Source organism: Neovison vison, chromosome 4, assembly GCF_020171115.1.
Source record: "Neovison vison isolate M4711 chromosome 4, ASM_NN_V1, whole genome shotgun sequence".
Classification (NCBI taxonomy): Eukaryota; Metazoa; Chordata; class Mammalia; order Carnivora; family Mustelidae; genus Neogale; species Neogale vison.
The window spans coordinates 139,633,224-139,655,540 of record NC_058094.1 but is presented as its reverse complement, the minus strand read 5'-3'; the positions used below and the strand labels follow the sequence as shown (position 1 = coordinate 139,655,540).

The 22,317-nt window shown below is 37.6% G+C and overlaps 1 gene segment (V, D, J or C); it reads right to left on the bottom strand.

The window, feature by feature from the left end:
- Positions 1-390: 390 nt before the first annotated feature.
- LOC122904010 lies at positions 391-20,368 on the bottom strand. The segment is given in 6 exon segments: positions 391-979; positions 3,635-3,682; positions 7,143-7,472; positions 14,196-14,272; positions 19,719-20,040; positions 20,299-20,368. Coding segments are annotated over 6 exon segments (966 nt in total).
- Between the last annotated feature and the right edge of the window lie 1,949 nt (positions 20,369-22,317).

Below are 22,317 nucleotides of genomic sequence, written 5' to 3'. Positions count from 1 at the left end.
CATTTCTGGTGTTAGTGGAACTCTTATGGGGTTCTTGTGAGGTCAGGAAACATGGTGTTCCTGACACAGAGGGATAGGTCTGAGCACACCCACCATTCATGGGGCAGGCTATACTGTCACCACCAGAGTGTCTTCAACCAAATGAATCTGAATTTGCTGACCTTTGAAGAAACAACCTGGGCACCTTCACTGGCTGTGGCTCTCCTGGGGCTGGTGCCCCAAAGAAGACTTCATAAGGACTATCTCAGACAAATAATTAGAAATGAGGAAATGACCAATATAACAACCACTGTTGAATTTGAAGGCTCTGTTTTCATGCTGTCCCTTACCTTGAACTCTCAGTTACATTGCACCAAATGAAAGAACACAGAGGCCAAAGTAGACCTTTGATTGTTTTTTATTGTGCTTATTATGTAAAGCAGTACCAAACTCAGGCAGCCGTGATGGCAGTCCAGATGTGTAGAATAAATGGCTTTGAAGCAGTTATCTGGTTAAAGAGCCCCAGGAGATGCAGCTGAAGCTGTGTGTTGGCTGTGCTCAGAGGCTCTGGGACTGGGTGGCTGAGGAGCTGGTGGACATTAAGGAGAGAGCGGTGCTGAAGCCCCTGTGGATGCCCCCTGGCCCCGCCCCAGTCATGGCAGAATTTGTTCTAGCGGCAAAGTGAAAGTTTCTGTTTGCCTACTGGTGTGTAAACCTGTTCTGCAGTAATGACAATAGAAAAAGACACATTTGAACTGAAATATAACAGTCTCAGAGAGAAAGCCCCATTAGATCCACAACAGATACTTTGGCGACAATTGCCATTGGAGAAAAGTGGACTCTTGTGCCACCATGTATTAGGAACTCTTCCCATTGCCACAGAATGCTGGTCTCCCAAGCAGACAGATGGCCACGATGACAGAGTAGATCAGGCTCTTGAAGAGAAGTAGAAGGTAGGTGTAGTAGGCAGAAGTGGTCTTGAGCTGCAGCTGCAAAGTATCTAAAACAAGTCATTTATTATTTTCACCTTCTTTTCTTTTGAAAGGCTAAGGCTTGTTTTTTTTTAAAGATCTTTATTTTATATTTTATTTGACAGATAGAGATCACAACTAAGCAGAGAGGCAGGCAGAGAGAGAGGGAAGAGGAAGCAGGCTCCCTCCTGAGCAGAGAGCCCGATGCGGGGCTCGATCCCAGGACCCTGGGATCACGACCCGAGCCGAAGGCAGAGGCTTTAACCCACTGAGCCACCCAGGCACCCCAAGGCTAAGGCTTATTAATGGGAGACAGGTCACATTATACATTTCTGATGATCTAAGTGGAAAGGAAGCCCCTAGACCCTCACAACCTGACAATAAACATCTACACCACTAACACTACCCCCACCACCATCACAAAATAACTCAAAATCCAGCTTGCAGGTCAAATCAATCAATAACCTCTGGGAAATTCACTTAGAACATTCTAAAGTATTAAAAAGTAAGGCTATGTCTTAGATGAATGAGTCAGTCTGAAGAAGCATTGGTTAAAATAGCTTTTACCATTTCTTCACCCCTACCATGTCTTTAGGTAATAATATAACTAATATGCTTTAATAATTAACTACATGGCAGACATTTAATTTGAAAAGTTTATGTGCAAATATTTAATCTTTCTCTTTTTTAAAATTTTTATATAAATTTTTAAAAAATTTATTTATTTTCAGCATAACAGTATCATTATTTTTTTTTCCAATTTATTTATTTTCAGAAAAACAGTATTCATTATTTTTTCACCACACCCAGTGCTCCATGCAAGCTGTGCCCTCTATAATACCCACCACCTGGTACCCCAACCTCCCAACCCCCTGCTACTTCAAACCCCTCAGATTGTTTTAATCTTTCTTAATTTTTCAATAACCCAGGGGATTATTATTTTTGTTGCCATTTTACAAATAAATTGAGGACAGAGAATAATTTTCCTGATGTCATATGATTCATAAATAGCACCAGCAAGATTTTAATCCTAGTGACATAATGTTGATAGCACATTCTTACCTACTTTGTATTTCTGTACTTCCAAAGTAATAAATACTTTCAGTTACAAAGAGTTAAGCATAAATATAAATATAAATTTTTGATTTAGAAGCATCTTAGCCAATATATCTTGTGCATTGCTAAGATTCTTATCAAGGGTACAATCAATGGAAATTTGGTTGTGTTCAAGGTAGGGTGGAGGGGGGGTTATTAAAGAGGGCATTAGTTGTGATAAGCCCTGGGTGATGTGTGTAAGTGTTAAATCACCATATTGTATACCTGAAACTAATATTATAATTAGTATGTTAACTAACTGGAATTTAAATAAAAACTTAAAAAATAATAAAATAAAGTGGAAGAAAGGAGTGAATCCAAATTCTCTGCAACTTTAGGAGATCAAACTCACTCCCTGAATATATTTATTGTAGTTAAGATATTATAGGATAATTGCATTTGTTATCCTTTGAGTTTTGCAGGAAATACACAATATCAAAAAATAATTAATGCCAATGTTGGTGTGTCAGATTGGCTATTCAATGAACCATTAGGCTGAGTCTGTTCACATGGAAATTTTGTGTATGTATTTATCTCCATTGAGTCAGAATTCCAAAATCATTAGCCCTCGGTGTGGAAAAGGACATCCAGTGATGCTGTACTCATTATTCCTTAACAAAGTGTCCTTGGTCAAGCAATATGTTAGCTAAGGTCTAGAGGCCTCTTGATATTGGACATGGAAGGCAGATCAGCAAAGCTAGAGCAATGTTTCTTGTACTCTCTTGTTGAGAGTACATGTTGGAAGAAAGGGTGAGAAACTAGTACTTATGTGTCAGCTAAATAAAATAAACTATTTAGATATTCCACATATATGACATTATGTCTTCAGTAACTGATGAGGTGTTATTTGTGTTATTCCTGCTTGCCAGAAAGTATAACTACTGTGCCCATATTCATGGAGCTAATAATAAAAAGACTAGGGTTAATGTCCCGTCTGTGGCGTTTGAATCCCAGTACTCACACTCCCCATGTGGACACCTGTCTTGGGCCCTGGCTTTGGGATATCTTGTTTTATGACAACAATGTAGAAGAATAGAAAACTGAGTAAGATGTATGAATTGTTATTTCAGAAGGTCTGGGTTGAAGCCTCTAATCTTGCTGTGTGTCATGGTGTAAGGGACTTAATTAATTTTAAGTCATTGCCTTCATGTGTAAAATAGGAATATTATCCTTCACAGTGAGTATTAAGAGAATTAAACAAAATGCACTCGCAGCGCAGCATTATGCCTTCTGTACAAAAACCTCTTGGTGTCAGTTCATGTTGTTAACCACCAGCAAGAACAAAGACGTAAAAATTATCTAGAAGCAACTTGATATCATGTTTTCCTCAATCAGTAGAAATAAAAGTCACAGAAATGAGTCAAGTCCGTTGTTAAAAGAATTCAGAGCAATCACTGTACCCCTAATTTATAGTCCTTTCATACCCAAACAAACACTTACTCTGTGAAAAACACTCCTGAGAAATGATGGATTGAGTTAAAATATCACCAGCCATTCTGACGTTTCCACCTAACGCCAGATGCTAAGTTGATCAGGAGGAAAAAATGCTATATAGCATAACGTAAAGGCAAACATAGACAAAAACTTACCATCTTTATATCTCAGAGAAGCTTTTGTAGAATTAATAGCAGTGAGATCTAAAAGAAATGAGAGCAAGTATTATTCAATTGTTCATGTATATTATTTGACTGGTGTTTGTGTTGTGGATATATGGATGGATGGATTGATGGATGGATGGATGGATAGAGAGATAGATAGATAGATGATAGAATTTGTCAACCAAGAGGAGAGAGCTATTACTAATATGAGTGCCACAATTCCAGAAATGATTGTTCTGAGTCTGTGTAAATCAGGAAGTCAATTCATATATTGCATTTCTGCACATGAAGATGTTGAAGTTCATGAATGATAGATTTTTTTTTTTTTCCTTACAACTGGAGGGTAATGTCTAAGACTATATAAGTGCTCCTAGCTTCTGACACAGAGCCTGCTGCACAGTAGGTGTTCTATAAATATTGGCTGAATGGAAAAATAACCAGAAACAGTGGCTTCTCTACAGTCCTTAGCACCCATTGCTAACATGAAATGCCTTATGCTAGACTAGCCAGGTTGATACCCAAGTAAATTCCAAGCAGAATCTTACATTTTGGGAGGAGTATGGTTTAAGTAAATTCTCCTTTTAAGCAAAAGAAAGAGATCCTACCTTTCCAAATTATGCATGTTCCCAATATTCCCAACTTCCACACATTCTTTTTTGGAGCGGTGGGTGGTATTTGTCGACATGACAACAACACGAATAAAAGCCAATAATACCTATTGAGTGATTATTACTCTGCCAGGCACCATGTGAAATGTTCACATGTATTAGGTCATCTGATTCCCTAGTGACACTGACATGAACTATATTCATGTTAACCATGAAGACGTGAGGTTTAGAAAGTCTAAATAACTCACTGGGAGTCATACCAGTGATGGGCAGAGCCAGCACTCAAAGAACCATTATGAGGATTTAGATGAGCTAGAACATGTGGAAACTACCTTGTAAAACAATCCATAGAAATCTATACTATATCTACCATTGTGGACTCTAAGACATCATCCCTTCCAGTATCTTAATTACTCATAACAAATGACCTTTTGATTATAGAAGCTTAGTATTTCAGTGTGCTTCTTTCCAGGGATTAAAAGATTGGCCAAGTAAGAATCATAGTTTTCTGAATATATAAAACTGAGGTGAGGGTTGTATTTCTTTACAGTGTAAAACAAAACAAAACAAAGCAAAACAAAACCCCAACAAAAGCAAAACCCAACATGCATACAAAGACAAATATCCTTAAAAAGATCATTGACTGTTGGGTGGAGGGAGAAAGTCCCAACATGTTTTGGTTTATTCTTTCTTTATTCTTCTTGATTTGTTCTTGTCCATACAGGTATGGTTCTGTTATGCAAATTATTCACTCCACAGAATTTTATTTTGGTACGCCCTTAAAAAATAAATCTGAGCTGTTGGTTTTGGAGTAAATCTCAAGAATAAAAAAGTGTATATAATCATGTTTAGGTGTTAAAATATTCTCAAGAACTGACTTTAAAGTGTCTTAAAATTCCCTTTCTTTTCCATACAGTGGCTTACTCGTTAAAAGAGAAGTAAAAATCTCTAATCACCATGAATTGATTGATTGAAAAACATTAAGGTAATAATCTCTCAAATTATAATCTGTGGGTATGTCCTAGATTTTCTTTTTCAATCAGTTTCGTTGAAAACTTGGACCAGCTTAGTTTTTTTAACTTTATTTTTTATTTTCAGCATAACAGTATTCATTATTTTTGCACTACACCCAGTGCTCCATGCAATCAGACCAGATTAGTTTTATCTCTTCGAAATCACTTCGTGGATTTCGACTTCCATGTTCTATGTATTTTTAACTTTCATCAAAAACAAAAAGAACAAACAAACAAAATCTTACAAGAAACAGCATTAGAAATTTGCCATAGAAAAACATTAACAGAAATGCCCTCAATAGCTTTGTTGCTATGAGAAGATCTTGGGAGACAGTACTTTCAGAACTTAATTCTCAGGTAAAAGGCATCATGAACAAGAAATTCTTCCTTTTCTAAAATGATCATCATAGAATGTACTATAGCATAATTTTACTTCTATCACTATAAAAATCAATACTTAAAATACTTCAGTCCAGTGATTACATTAAACTTGTGTTTTGCTCATTTGCTTCCTCTCTGTTTCTTGGCTGTAAGAATAGGAAATTAGGGTTGTTTATAATTTTACACCAGCTATTAGGAAAATATAAAACAAATGAATAAACATTTCATCTCATGTTTTCAAAACCAAGCATTTTCACTGGCATTACTGCACATTGTCTTCATCACATTCTAGGAGAAAAGAAAGGTCAGTATGTGTTTGACTCTAAATTGATCACTGGAGAAACTAAGGATTCAAGAAGAGAAAGATATACTTCAGCAATTCAGAGTGGTATACTGCAAAGGTCTTTGCATGTCTCGTTATGTGTTTGTTGTCCGCTGCTCCCAAGCACTTGTGAACCACAGGGAAAGTATAAACTAGTTCCTTCTTATGAGCTCTGTAGGGCCTTGGTCTGTGATGTTAATGCCAGCCAGAACTTGACTTCTGAGTCTAGTGAGTTCCTGGATCACAGCAGGCCCAGAGCACATTCAGTCATCCACCCACAATCTGAATATGACCAGTGTCATCACCAATGAGGTTAATTTGGGACACCTTGCTTGAATCATGAGTGACCCTAAGTGATTGGACAAGTATATTCTCTCTACTGTAGTGATCCTCCTTGGAGCAGTAGCTCATCCTACATCCTTCCCAGGCCTGGCACACACCAGGACTGCAAGAATGTTTGTGGAGCAGCTTTACCAATGATAAGAAATACATTCATTGTGTAGAAAGGGAGAATGTTTGTACATGGTAACCTCAGCTCATCTTTACTTACCAAATCTCCCCTTAGAGTGGAATATAAATTCAAATATGAAAAACCCAAGACCATACTAAAACCTCAGCAGCCAAATTACTTTTGTTGAGCTGTGATCTGGCTCAAACATTTTGCAGCTTATAACTCATTGTTTGTGGGTAATTCTTTGAGTAGAGCAAGATTGAAGTGGAAGGAACTCTGACTGCTGAGTAGAACATTCTTGAAAGATGAATAATTGTTCTTATTTCATGATCAAGTGTGGTTCTCTCTTGAGCATTTATGGTTTGCAAGATTGCTAGGGGCTTTCATATGCATTATTTCAATTAATTCATATAATGACCCTCCAAAGACATCACTGTGACCTTATTTTCAGATGATGAAACGGAGGCAAGAAAGACTAAGTGAATTTGTCTTCTTTTTTTCTGTATGTTCCAAAGCCCATTCTACTTCAATTCTAAAGGACTGCATTTCTTTTAGAAATTCTAAAAGAAAGAGCAAGATGTTTATGTCCTATATTAAAGGTTGCAACATCAATAAAAAGTTTCTATTTTTTTCTTTTCATTAGTATTTGACAAAAAATGTGGACTATTTCCTTTGGGGCAAAAAAGGGTACTGGAATGTTGCATTCATATATACATGCACATACCTTTTTTCTGGGGAGGAAATAGAATCTCTTGATCAACTCCTCCTTTATTCCTCTCGTGTTTGACGATACATTTGTGTTCTTTATCCATTGACGCTCCACTCACGGTCAGCCAGCTGAATTTCATGTATGTGTCGTTAGTCTTCACGGTGTCTCCCTGCTGCGATTTCAGAATTGTTTTGTCATCCTTTTCTTGCCAATCTATCTTGATAACATCCGGGAAAAAATCCTCAAGAAGACAAAGATATGTTCCAGCCTTATGGAGTTCTCGCTCCGTAACTGAAGGTAGAAAAATTGTGGGCTTGGGGGAAATGTCTACATTAAGGCTTCTATCTGTGGGGAAGTGGAATAACAATTAAAACATTATTAGAGTAACACAAACATGGTGTAGTTTAGAAGCACCTAGCACAGTGAAATGAGGAAATTTGCCACAGAATTAGTACTTATGTCAGGCCTTTCATCCACGGTGGTTTATGAGGTACTAATTGTTCTTATTTTCAGTGTGAAAAGAGTTACAAGAAACCATGTAACTTGCTCAAAGTCACAACTATAAAGTGGTGGAATCTGGATTAAAATGTGAGGGTTTTTTGGGAACAGTACACACATTTTGAATGAGACTCCACATCCACGTGTCCTTGAAAATCTATCCAGTTGATCTTTAAATCTTCAAATATGGATCCCAAACCTACTTTTTAAAAATTATTTTTATTAACATATAATGTATTATTAGCCCCAGGGGTACAGGTCTGTGAATCGCCAGGTTTACACACTTCACAGCACTCACCATAGCACATACCCTCCCCAATGTCCATAACCCCACACCTTCTCCCTACCCACCTCCCCCCCAGCAACCCTCTGTTTGTTTTGTGAGATTCAGAGTCTTTTAGGGCCAAACCCACTTTTGAAGTAATGGAGGTCTCCTATTTGATTCCTGATTTTGTAAAACATCTCAGTCTCCATTCTGAATAACTCCAGGATTTTAAGATCCAGGATTTTAAATGATTAAAACTGCATCTCTCAAATATTTATAATGCCTTGAATTTAGAAGCAATGGGGAATTTCCAGTGGTATTTCCAAAACTGCTATTAGAAAACTTATTTTTTTTCAGAAATGCTTTTGTATTAACTAATGCACTTATCAGAATTTTGTATTGCTTGGAAAATGTTCACTGAAAGCACCTTTTGTACTGAAATTCCATTTGACATTTATATATGACTAAGAAGACACCATATTTTGACAATGTAATGTAATGTTAGAAGTATGGTTTCAGAGTTTCTTACAGACATAATGTCAAAATATATGGCAAAACATCATTGGTTTTAAAGGTTATGTCACTCAAACACTGGTATGTTACTTGATTATACATTTACTGTTAGTGATTAAAATTATAAATATTAGAATCCTTTTAAAATATATTTCCGGGGCACCTGGGTGACTCAGTGGGTTAAAGCCTCTGCCTTCGGCTCAGGTCATGATCCCAGGGTTCTGGGATCGAGCCCCGCATCTGGCTCTCTGCTCAGCAGGGAGCCTGCTTCCTCCTCTCTCTGCCTGCCTCTCTGCCTACTTGTGATCTCTGTCTGTCAAATAAATAAATAAAATCTTAAAAAAAATAAAACTTATTTCCATCATGCAAGTGCTTTACTGATATTCTCTTTGAGCTAGTTTGGAGTTAGTTTAGCAATACAATGGGCAATTTCTTTAGAAAAGAACAAATGGATTTTTCATTTGAGAAGAAAAGGAAAAAAAATCTCTTCTGGGCAGTTTGTAGTACTCTTTTTTTTTTTTTTTGAAAAAAAATTCTTGAGAATTTCTCTTTGTGTATCATAGCTCCTATTTTTATACTAAATGAGTAACAAACAATGAGCTTTTATTCATGATATAAATAGAATGATGCCAGAATGTACTTATGTTTATATATCTTGCTGTAGTGCAAATACTATTTTGATTATAATAATAAGACACTGTATATTTTTCCAATGATATACTTTGTTTTTAATTTTAAAAGCATGTTAGATAAATAAGATTAATTTTTCAACTGTACATGATATTTACATAATTTTAATCTCTAGTCAATATTTTAAGGAATCTAATTTTCATCTTAGAAACTTTGTGTGGTTTTTTGTAGGAATACATCTGATTTGTTATAGTAAAGAAACTGAAAATAAATTGATGAATTTGAAAAGTTTCTGGCTGTTCACACATTGGTTTTACCTCCTGTCTCTTTTCTTTAGCTAGACTCTTGATGTTTTATTCTTTTCAGCATGAAATGAATCTTGAACTCCCATAATTTTCTCAATTGAATATTAGCTGAGCATTAAAATAGTGTACTTGATTAAATATGGTTAGTGCCTATATTTTGGGTATTATAGTACCTAGTTTTTCCTTCAACATTCTTTTTAAGCTTTTTAACAGTGATTTTTATGGCCAAAATAATTTTATGAATCATAAATTGGAAAACAGATTCCAAATAAATAAACCTGTCCAGTATATTTATATACATTCATTGGCATAATCACAAAATACATTGAAATTAAATTGCTGGTTATGTATATTTTATTAAGATATGATATTGTGAATCCTATATAAATTTACCAAATGTCAACTACATTTCCAAGTGCAAGTGTGATATTTCAAACCTACATATTGGTGTTGATTTAATTGTTCTTTATTTTTGTTATTTTTCTTTTATTCAATAATTAAAGTTAATTCATATTTGACTATGAATTTCAAATTTATGACATTTTTAACTTTATTTAATATTCTAAAGTATTTAAAATGTTTAAACTTTTTTCTAATAAATATGAGCATGAAGGTCAAACTTGTTGGTGTCTGACCAGGTCTGCTGAAGGTCACCATCTGTGAATGACATTAAATATCGTGGTGCCCAAAGTAACGACATAGTGGGAGCATAGAATGTGCTTTTCTTAGACCATTTCTTCCATTTTATAAAGTGGATGTGGAAGGCAATGCCCACTCTTTCACTTCACATTCCTCCTAAACGACTTGTACATTAAAGTCCTTTTCTCATTTTATGGTGGGAAAAACATAACAAATGTGAAAAGTCAGTGTGCTTCATTTTCATAGGTGATATAAAGTATGTACTTCACCACAGTTTTCTCTGCCTTTGAACCTAAAATTTGACCCTGTGTTTCTAGGTAGATAACCACAGGCCTTTTTTCTTCTACTTTCTTCAGTGCTTTGGATCTTCTATTTTTAGTTCATGGCAGAATGCTATTTGTGTATTAAGAAGACTTAAGTCTTCTCAAATAGATTTTTGGAAATAGGCAGTATAAATAAATGAGGAATAGTTTGTGCACTAGAGCTTGTTTCTTTTTCTGCCCCAGAGCTTGACCATTTGGTAAGGTTTAACCTCAAAGATGACATGAAAACCGGGAGATGTTTGCAAATCCTGCTGAGATACAGACCAAAGCATGTAGAATCTAACACACTGAAATGCCAGAGCATAAGGTGAAGCTTTCATTTCCAATATTATCCCTCACAACACAGGGGTTGCCTTAGGTTTCAGCCTCTCATATTAAAGAGGCTCTTCTAATGCTCTACTTTGATCAAACAATACTACTTGGACAAGGTATCAACCTGAAATAAACTCAACGTTGGTTTTAGAGGTAGAGCTGGTAAAGACAGTAAAGAAGTTTAATATGGATTTGGTAAATATTACCTGGAACAAAAATCTCTACATGTTATGCTTACATTGAAAAATATGGAATACCAGAGGGAATACAAAAAAAAATTTTTTTAATTTTGTAAGTGGGTAATTTTCTCTTCAGAAAAACTATCCATTGATGTCATCCTAAGGGAATCCCAAAATAGACACTCAGACCCTGGGACGACTCAGAAATTTGCTCTAATGTATATGTTTCAGATGCGTGTGAAGTGTCTAAAATGAAAAAAATTGAGGGAAAAAAAGCAGTGTTTCTCAATTGATGTTTGAATTGATACAATTTTTAACTTTCTAAATATACCTAGATAATTAAGATATTAAATATACAAGTGAATATTTGACTTTTATCCATATCGCTTTAAGTTTATATATTCAAATTTCAAAGCATCCTCCCTTTTTCCTTTATGTCTGGATATTTCCACTGAAAAATGAGAGAGTACCTTATATTCAAGGTAACGATACTTGAGACAATGCTTATTACATTCTCATCATTTAAAAAAATTTTTTAAAGACTGATTTACTTATGTTAGAGACAGAGAGAGAGTATAATAGCAGAGGCAGGCTCAGAGGGAGAGAGACAGGGACATAAGTAGACTCCCTGCTGAGCATGGAGCCCATCATGGGGCTTGACCTGCTGCTTGACATGGGGCTTGGTTCTGTGACCCTGACACCATGAACTTGGTGTTCCCCAGAGTCAGCTTGGTTCCATCTTTCCCACCTCATTCACAGGGGTTGGAGAGTATGATTTTACCTTTTTTCACCATTTTCCTGAAAGTTCTAATGTCTTCCCTTAAAGGGTTTTCTTCTCTGATTTCGCTTCTTTTACTAGAGTGTAATTTACAGTTAATATTTCTTTAATTTTCAAAAAAGAAAATATAGAAATAATTTATTTGAGTATTTAATAAGTGAGTGTTCAGTATTTTTACAGGATTATTTTATTTCTATATATTAAGGGTTTAATTGTAAAATAAATTCTTTCCAGAATCTAATTCCCACTGACACTAGACCTGGTAAGTTGTTACAGAGTCTGAAATCATAATTATGATCTCTTAACCTAGTTATTCCTGAAGGACTACTCCTTTGAGCTTGAAATTACCCTAACAGTTTCCAGGGAATTGATTTAAAAATCTGAGTTTCTCTATCAAGAGGAAGATCCTGTTTGTTTTGGTCTCTCTGCAGCTGTCCCGGCAGGAGTGCAAAGACAGCTGAGTTATGCAACTGAGTTCTGCATGTAGGACAACTCTCCCTCCCCTTCTCCTCCTCTCTCCATGTGTACTTTCCCTCTCTCTCTCTCTAAGAAATAAATATTTTTTTCAGTTTTTATTCTTTTTAAATTATTTTTATATTATATCAGTCACTATACAGTACATCCTTAGTTTTTGTTGTACTGTTCCATGATTCATTGTTTACATATAACACCTAGTACTCCATGCAATATGTGCCCTCCTTAATACCCACTACCAGAGTAGCCCACCCCCTCTTCCCCTCCCCTCTAAAACCCTCAGTCTGTTTCTTGGGAGTCCAGTCTCTCATAGTTCGTTAATAAATAAATAAATAAAAATCTTTTAAAAATATGGCTTAGTGTTTCTAATATCACATAATGGCCTTTATTGGAATGGACAAGTCTCTCTTGGATCCCACTCTTTGCCTTAATAACTAGTCATGTGACTTTAGGTAAATAAATGAACATCTCTAAGCCTCAGTTTCCCCACCTGCAAAACTGGAAAAAGAGGATTTTCTGTATAGGGCTGTGGAGGAATGAGATAGTGCATTAGACCAGTCAGCATGGTATCTGGCCCTTAATAAATCTTAGCTGATATTATTGTTCCCTTTGCAGGAATGGTTTCAGGTCTTCTTTTTTTTTTTTATCAAATTCTTCCAATAAAAATACAACTTTATTTTATATTTTAGAAGATTTTTATTTATTTACTTGAGAGAAACCATGTGCTGGGGGTAGGGGCAGAGACAGAAGGAGAAGCAGGCTCCCTGCTGAGCAGAGAGCCTGATGCAAGGCTCATCCCAGGAACCTGAAATCATGACCTTCAGCTCGAAGGCAGATGCTTAAGCTACTGAGCCAACTGGGTGCCCCAAGTATATGAATTTTATAACCAATAGGTATTGCATAAATTAAGAAAGCAAAAGAGCTGATGAATCTAAGATGTTCTGTGTCTCTGGTAGTCACAAGTCAAAAAATGTGGGGCCCAATGAAGGCACAATCTAAAATTGTTGTCCTTTAGATGGAAGATTTTTGAGTGATAAGATTGTGTCTTGTTCACCCTTTTATCTCTAGCATCCAGTACAAAAACTGTCTTCAATAAATGTTTGCTGAGACACTAAATGAACAAACAAAAATGTAAAAGCATGAAAACAGATTCTTTTTATAGTTTCTGGAGCTGAAATGGTCTACTGAGCTCAGAAACTCCATTAAACTGGAATATCTCCAGACACTATCACAAGAGCCATAATAGCAACATTTTGACCAGTCTCACCCTCCCCTCTAAGATGTTACAGTAATAAGAATAAATGAGATTTATTGATGTTTTATAGTAATTTATTCTGCTAATATTTTTGCACTTCTGTTTATTTTTTTAAAGACTTTGTTTATTTATTTGATAGGCAGAGATCACAAGTAGGCAGAGAGGCAGGCAGAGAGAGATGGAGGAAGCAGGCTCCCTGTGGAGCAGAGAGCCCGATGAAGGGCTCGATCCCAGGACCCTGATATCATGACCTGAGCCGAAGGCAGAGGCTTTAACCCACTGAGCCACCCAGGCGTCCCTGCACTTCTGTTTAAAAAAGATCAAAGAAATCATATATTTTGCAGGTTACTAGAGAAAGAAGCACTACCCATTAAGAAAGGAACAATCTGAGGGGTTTGAAGTGGCGGGGGGGTGGTGGGAGGTCGGGGTACCAGGTGGTGGGTATTATAGAGGCACGGATTGCATGGAGCACTGGGTGTGGTGAAAAAATAATGATACTGTTATGCTGAAAATAAATAAATGAAAAAAAAAAGAAAGGAACACTATTAATACTGGATGTAGTTGACTAAATTGTTTATCACTTAAGAGAAACTGTCTATAAGAAAAACATGTTGAACCAATAACTCACACCAATGCTTTGTAGACACAGTTCTCAAAATAATTTTAATTTCAATCCTGAATATATTTTACTGTGTGTGTATTTTCTAACAGTAGAAATAAAATCTGTTTGCAAGTAGGGAAGTAAATAAACCATTTGCAAAGTAGTTTTCTTTCCACTAGAGTGACAAGTAGCTGCAAAATTGCTGTCCACATGCTGAGGGGATCCTATATTATTTTTTCTTAAAAATATCTATCAATTTTTCACTCACAGGATTGAAATAAAACAAAGTTACTTACCTGGGGGAATTACTATGAGCTTAGTTCCCTGTGCAAACATCTTGATCCAGCCTGAGTTATCACACTGGTTAGAGGTTCTACAAAAACATCAGCCTTCTCCTGAGTTTCACAGCAGGACCAGCAGGTAGAAACATGGTATTAGCCATTTGATCTTCTGGGTTTCCTTGGAAAGCCTTGAATATAGGCTTCTTAGTATCTGATATTTTGTAAGTTTTCCTGAGCTGAGTTGACCCAAGTGTCTGTTTTTTCAAGGAGGCAGTATTCACTGAGAAGAGCTGATAGAAAACGGAAACAATAAAAGCAAAAGAAAAGAGAGTGATTGGTAGCATGGGTCAACCAACTATTTTTCTACATTACCAGGAAAAATATTCAGTCAGTTAAGAGGTTTTGATTTCCACGTATTCAGTTGTGTAAAACTGCTCAGAGATGCATCAAAGGAAAAACCCTTCTGTTCTCACAAACACCAGACCTGCTCGGTTAGTAATTTGAGATTGTATTTCTAAAGAAGGAAACTTCAGTAACTCAAAATGTAAATATACCAACAGAGATATACTTTGGAAATATGAACAATGGCCTCCATTTTTTAATCAGCTACTTTTACAACTTGACATGATTCTTTATCACACCATGCAAAATGAGAAAATAATTTAGGTAATGACAATGTTTTTCCTGGAATAAAAAAGAAATTTGTAGAAGTTTATCTCCCATGAGATAACAGATTTTGATTCAAACTAAAATTTGAAAACAAAATCCATTTTTCTGAAATGTTGAAAGAGGAAGCCTCTTGGAAGCTCTTCTATGATCTTCAAAAATACATGTGCAGCCCTGTCTCTGTGGTTAACTAGCTTTGGACAAGACATTTGTCATCTCTGGGATCCCATGTCCCTATTTGCTGCTTAGGCATTGGGTTATGTATGTCCAAAGGGCACTTTGTGTTCCCACAGCTTATGAACCTGTGATGAAGAGCCCAGTCTGCTGGGCTGCTCAAGTGAGAAAGGAGTTGAGGGTTAGTAATAGAAAATGATTTCATACAGTTCCCTTCTGACTCTGCAATACTGTGAGATCCCAGTAGACACAATATCAGAGGGCTTCATGAAGCGAGGACTTTACTGACTATCAGGTAAAAGACTGTTGTTTTTCTTATCTGTGTCTAAGCCGGAATGGGGCTAGTCTTACAGGTAATATTGGTGGAGCCATATAGGATTCATTTCAGGGGCTCTTCTGTTTTCTTTTTTTTTTTTAATTAATTAATTAATTTTCAGCATAACAGCATTCATTATTTTTTTCACCACACCCAGTACTCCATGCAATCCGTGCCCTCTATATTACCCACCACCTGGTACCCCAACCTCCCCCCCCCACCACTTCAAACCCCTCAGATTGTTTTTCAGAGTCCACAGTCTCTCATGGTTCACCTCCCCTTCCAGTTTCCCCCAACTCCCTTCTCCTCTCTAACTCCCCATGTCCTCCATGCTGTTTGTTATGCTCCACAAATAAGTGAAACCATATGATAATTGGCTCTCTCAGCTTGACTTATTTCACTCAGCATAATCTCTTCTATTTTCACTGGTACCCGTGGACAATGACCTTCTTGAGAGAAACTCCAGACTGCTTGCAATATATGTGAACTGTGCTGTCTGGTGTTCAGGTAAAGGAGAGTTGATTCTGAAAGATTCTCACTCCAGTGTCTCCATTTGAAATGCAATGGAGTGAGGTCAGAGATACCTGAACAGGTTGACAGTAGACATAAAAACAGTGAAAAGAGAAGAAACAAGTATATTCAACCTACAAACCCAAGCCAAAGACCCATATATCCATAGGGTTGGCATTTGAAAGTGACTAGTTAGAATTCTCTCCAAGAGGGGGCATTAATCAGGTCTGGGGAGGCAGTAGCAGCCCTTGTTCATCAAAGGCAGGGCTGGGGGAGGAAGGTTTGCTTTAGAACCGAGGAAAGACCTTCTCAGTAAGATCTGTCTGAGTGTTGTTGATTATGTTCCTGGTGTAAAGAACTACCAGATCACCGAAGACTTCACCTAAACCCTATGTTATAATAATTCATTGTTATCTTTCCCTTCGGAGAAACATCCTCACATTTGTCCATTAGGTTTTGTTTCAAACACACCTATCCTTGAGCTCCACTTCACTCAGACTTAGAGATTTTCCACCATATTTTGAAAGAGTGTGTGGAACTATATGGCTATTGTGAAAATTAGAAGAAAAGTTGCTGTGGATGATATTGAAGAGATTACTGCCTATGTTCTCCTCTAGGATTCTGATGGATTCCTGTCTCACATTGAGGTCTTTTATCCATTTTGAGTTTATCTTTGTGTACGGTGTAAGAGAAAGTTCGAGTTTCATTCTTCTACATATAGCTGTCCAGTTTTTCCAGCACCATTTATTGAAGAGACTGTCTTTTTTCCACTGTATATTTTTTCCTGCTTTGTCAAAGATTATTTGCCCATAGAGTTGAGGGTCCATATCTGGGCTCTCTACTCTGTTCCACTGGTCTATGTGTCTGTTTTTATGCCAGTACCATGCTGTCTTGTTGATCACGGCTTTGTAGTAAAGCTTGAAATCAGGTAACATGATGCCTCCAGTTTTATTTTTGTTTTTCAACATTTCCTTAGCGATTCGGGGTCTCTTCTGATTCCATACAAAATTTTGGATTATTTGCTCCAGCACTTTGAAGAATACCGGTGGAATTTTGATCGGAATGGCATTAAAAGTATAGATTGCTCTAGGCAGTATAGACATTTTAACAATGTTTATTCTTCCGATCCAAGAGCATGGATGTCTTCCATCTTTTTGTGTCTTCTTCAATTTCTTTCATGAGTGTTCTATAGTTCCTCAAGTACAGATCCTTTACCTCTTTGGTTAGGTTTATGCCCAGGTATGTTATGGTTCTTGGTGCTATAGTAAATGGAATCGATTCTCTAATTTCCCTTTCTGTAATTTCATTGTTAGTGTATAAGAAAGCCACTGATTTCTGAACATTGACTTTGTATCCTGCCACAGGCGAAAATAAACTTTTGGGACTTCATCAAAATCAAAAGCTTCTGCACAGCAAAGGAAACAGTAAAAACAAACAAACAAACAAACAAAAAAAAACAAAGAGGCAACCCACAAAATGGGAGAAGATATTTGCAAATGACAATACAGACAAAAGGCTGATATCCAGGATCTATATAAACTCCTCAAACTCAATACACACAAAACAGACAATCATATCAAAAAATGGGCAGAAGATATGGACAGACACTTCTCTAATGAAGATACACAAATGGCTATCAGGCACATGAAAAAATGTTCATCATCACTAGCCATCAGGGTGATTCAAATTAAAACCACATTGAGATATCACCTTACACCAGTTAGAATGGCCAAAATTAACAAGACTGGAAACAACATGTGTTGGAGGGATGTGGAGAAAGGGGAACCCTCTTACACTGTTGGTGGGAATGCAAGTTGGTGCAGCCTCTTTGGAGAATAGTGTGGAGATTCCTCAAGAAATTAAAAATAGAACTTCCCTATGACCCTGCAATTGCACTCCTGGGTATTTACCCCAAAGATACAGATGTCGTGAAAAGAAGGGCCATCTGTACCCCAATGTTTATAGTAGCAATGGCCACAGTCGCCAAACTGTGGAAAGAACCAAGATGCCTTTCAACGGACGAATGGATAAGGACGATGTGGTCCATATACACTATGGAGTATTATGCCTCCATCAGAAAGATGAATACCCAACTTTTGTAGCAATATGGATGGGACTGGAAGAGATTATGCTGAGTGAAATAAGTCAAGCAGAGAGAGTCAATTATCATATGGTTCCACTTATTTGTGGAGCATAACAAATAGCATGGAGGACATGGGGAGTTAGAAAGGAGAAGGGAGTTGGGGTAAATTGGAAGGGGAGGTGAATCATGAGAGACTATGGACTCTAAAAAACAATCTGAGGGGTTTGAAGTGGCAGGGGGGTGGGAGGTTGGGGTACCAGGTGGTGGGTAATATAGAGGCACGGATTGCATGGAGCACTGGGTGTGGTGAAAAAATAATGAATACTGTTATGCCGAAAATAATTTAAAAAATAATTAAAAAAAAAAGAAGAAAAGTCTTATTACTTTATGTAATAACAAATGAGACAATAATCCCACAACTTTATTCAGAAGTATGTACATTTGTAGATCAGTAGTTTGTAAAAAAAATTCCAAGTCTTAGTGAATATTCACAATTGCTGCCGCTTTTGCTTTAGACACTAGGATGTTTCTGTACTCTGCTGTGAATGAAGAAAATTCTTGGTGAAAAGACATCCTTTGGGGGCGCCTGGGTGGCTCAGTGGGTTAAGCCGCTGCCATCGGCTCAGGTCATGATCTCAGGGTCCTGGGATTGAGCCCCGCATCGGGCTCTCTGCTCAGCAGGGAGCCTGCTTCCTCCTCTCTCTCTGCCTGCCTCTCTGCCTGTGATCTCTGTCTGTCAAATAAATAAATAAAATCTTAAAAAAAAAAAAAAAGAAAAGACATCCTTTGGTTTATTACCCTCAACTCTTTTCCTAGTCACAGTTCTTTTTTTTTTAATTTTTTCAATTTATTTATTTTCAGAAAAACAGTATTCATTATTTTTTTCACCACACCCAGTGCTCCGTGCAATCCGTGCCCTCTATAATTCTTAGCTTTTCAAAATAAAGCAAACTTTATTACTATTGGGAAGACAGTGTAAAATGTGCCTTTTAAAAATTCCTGACTTCCGGGCGCCTGGGTGGCTCAGTGGGTTAAGCCAATTCCTTCAGCTCAGGTCATGATCTCGGGGTCCTGGGATCGAATCCCGCATCGGGCGCTCTGCTCAGCGGGGAGCCTGCTTCCTCCTCTCTCTCTGCCCACCTCTCCGCCTGCCTGTGATCTCTGTCTGTCAAATAAATAAATAAAATCTTAAAAAAAAAAATTCCTGACTTCCTACGTTAGCTGAGATGGGTCAGAGAACAATGTAGTTATAGTGGGAAAGGACACGGTGATGTGTTGACCCTGTGCTAGACCTGTCCTGCATGCAACCTTCTTCAGTCCCCAGCAACAGTATGAGAAAGATGTAGTAACTTTCCTAGGTCATGCTGTCAGTTAAGAGGCTGAACAGGAGTTCAAACCCAAGTCCATGTTACTTCAAAGGCCTTATATCTTCTATCATTCATTCATTCATTCAAAGTCAGCACACCATTTTGCTTATTGGATTTAGCTTCCTTCCCCAGAAACTTCTCATAGATGTAGAAGAAGGACACTAACTAGGACACCAGTGATGTCACTAACAAAAGCCAACCTAGGCCCCAGAGAGGTAAATAGATGATAAGGTGACCTAACTAAAAGAAACAACACAGATTGGGGGCTTGGGTCCTAGCTCAGACCTTGCTGAGGACACAGATGCAGGAGAAATGTTCAGTCCAGACAATAGCCAGGTCCCTAGAAAGGAGCATGTATATGTTTGCAGGGGTGTGGCATTGTGGGAGGGTTTTTGTTCAGTGGAAGTGGAGCATTTCTATACAGTGTATCCCAGCAGGCACAGTAATATAGTCCAGCATCTTCCTCATTAACACGGTGTATCCTAAGACTCGCTGGTAAATCCCTCTGCCATTTCCTGGCTTCATATCTTTCCTCATTAACCCCTTGTTCGTGGACCACATTTTCATTTGAGGAGATATACAGAATTCGTTTTAGAGGCTGGTCTGGCTTCTGTTGATACCAGTGAATATATACATTATTCCTTAAGCCACCTGCTTTTATTTGGCATTCTAAAAATGCTGTGTTTCCTTGTTTCTTGGTAATGGATGGTACAAGTTGCGTTATTAAAAAGTCTGCATTTGCATCTGAAAGGAAAACAAAATAACAATTAGCAAAATTTTGACATTCCTTAAAATAGTACACATTTATTTTCTATTAATGAAAACCCAGGGGTTTAGGATTTACATTTTTTTCCTGAAGAATTCAAGGTCATGGTGGACTTTATCTGCCTGGGTTGAATGACCTTTGGGGCTTTCTTCTGCCCATAATAGCTGACTTGATTGTCCATGCTTTCTATCTCTTTTCTTCACTCAGTGAAATCCCCCATGGGTAAAGTCACTTACAGATCCACAGGGAGGCCAGCAGGATGACCTGTGATGGGAGCAGCATCTTGCCGGCACTTGTCAGGAGAGGTGGTTCAATACCGAACTGATCACAGAGCAAATCTGAGGGCTGATTTACTAAGAGGAAGTGGTGCTCTGAACACACAGCTAAGACCCATAGACTGCAGAGAAAGGGAGCCACAGTATTTACCCTAAAACATCCTGTAAAACAGGGTTGCTAACTCAGTTTATCAGTATATCCCCCTCGTTACTGTGTGATTGTTATCATTGATTGATAATTAGTGTAAAGAAGCCATTTCTTACTAAAGGACTATGTTCAAATCAGATAGCGGGAGAAAGGGGGAGAGTTCTTATAGTTTTCTTCTTCTAGGAGTTAAGGTTATCTGCTTCTCTCTCTGTCTCTATCTCTAGTCCTTCCATTGAGGTTTATGTAATTTCTAGTGGGTCTATCTTTATGTTAACTAATTCTTTCCTTATATCTCTTAAATCCACTGGTGAGCCTCTCACAGCATGCTTCATCTCTGCTACTGTGTTTTTTTATTTTTTGCATTTCCTTTGATTCTTCAAATATCTCTGCTGAAATCATCTGTCTGATGATCTTGTATACTGTTTACCTCTTCTATTAGATTAAAGCCTTCAACATATTAATCATATTTATATTAAATCTTCGATAGTTTCTACATCTGTATCATATCTCAGTCTGTTATGATGACTGCTTCATAGCCTCAGACTATCTTTATTTTTTACCTGTTTTATGCCTCTAAAATTTTTGGTTGGAAGCTGGACATGTTGTAAGATATAGTAGATACTGAGATAAATGTATTTTGTACTTGAAAATGAGCACACCTTTCCTTCTGCTAGCCATTACGTGGGTGTTTGTGCTACTAGTCAGGAGTTAGCCTGGATTTGAAGTCTTTGTTGCTAAGTTATCAGGGTTGAAATTTTTTTGTCAGAGTTCAGACACTTAAAAATTCTCCAGTTTTACTTTATCTTTGTCTCTTCACTTGTCTTTGAGTCTTTGTTCTGCTCCCCAACGAAAGGTCTCTTGAAGTTCTCTCAATAGTATTGCACTGTGACTTTTACTCAAGGTTTCCTAGCGCAGGAGTGAAAGGTCAAGAAGGAGACATATTCTGATATTTTTATTAAGTCTCAATTTTAACTGGAGACAGTGAAACTGGGTCTTAAGGATGTGGCTTTGGCAAGTATTCCTTTCCAGAGGTAGAACATTTTATTTCATTTTCAAAAAGATTTTGTTTATTTATTTAGAGAGAGAAAGAGCATGAGTTGGGGGAGGGGCAGAGGGAGAGGGAAGAAGAGAATCTGAAGCAGGCTGCCTGCTGAGCATGGAGCCTGACAGCCAGCTGGATCCAGAGATCACAACCTGAACCAAAGTAAAGAGCCCAGCACTCAGCCAACTGACCTGCCCAGGTGCCCCCCAGAGACAGAGCACTTTAAATCCTTGTCTCCCTCCCCCAGCTGCAGAAGGTTCCCACCTATTTCAGGCCGTGGTTCTGATGCCCATCCTTGAGCAGATGAAAACTGTTACTTTGGACATAGAGAAGATGTTCTGGTGGTCGCCTCTTTGTCTTCCTTCAACTGCAGCAGGATTCCACCAGCACCTTCCCCTGCAGGTGAAGTCACTTTTTTCTACAGTGGTGATGGGGTAGATTAGGTATTGGTGGATTTAGCAGTAGTAGCTGTTGTTCCCCTCCTGCAGCACCCAGGGTAGCTTACTCTGGATTGTCCCTGATCTTCCCTGAAAGAATTTTATAGAGTTCCTGGAGAAGAAGCTTAAAGGCTGATGGGAAGTATCACATATTTTGGTCCTCCAGGGTTCACACTCTTCCATTGGTCTATATTCTGCTCTTATCATTTCATTAAAAATCTCCACTTTAATCCTGTGACCAGTGGAATGTGTTTGACAACATCTGTCCAAGGCGAGCATCCTGTTTCTCCCTGCAAGTGCCCGTCTGTCTCCAGTTTTTGTTTAAGTCATTAGCCCTGCAATCCTAGTTCTCT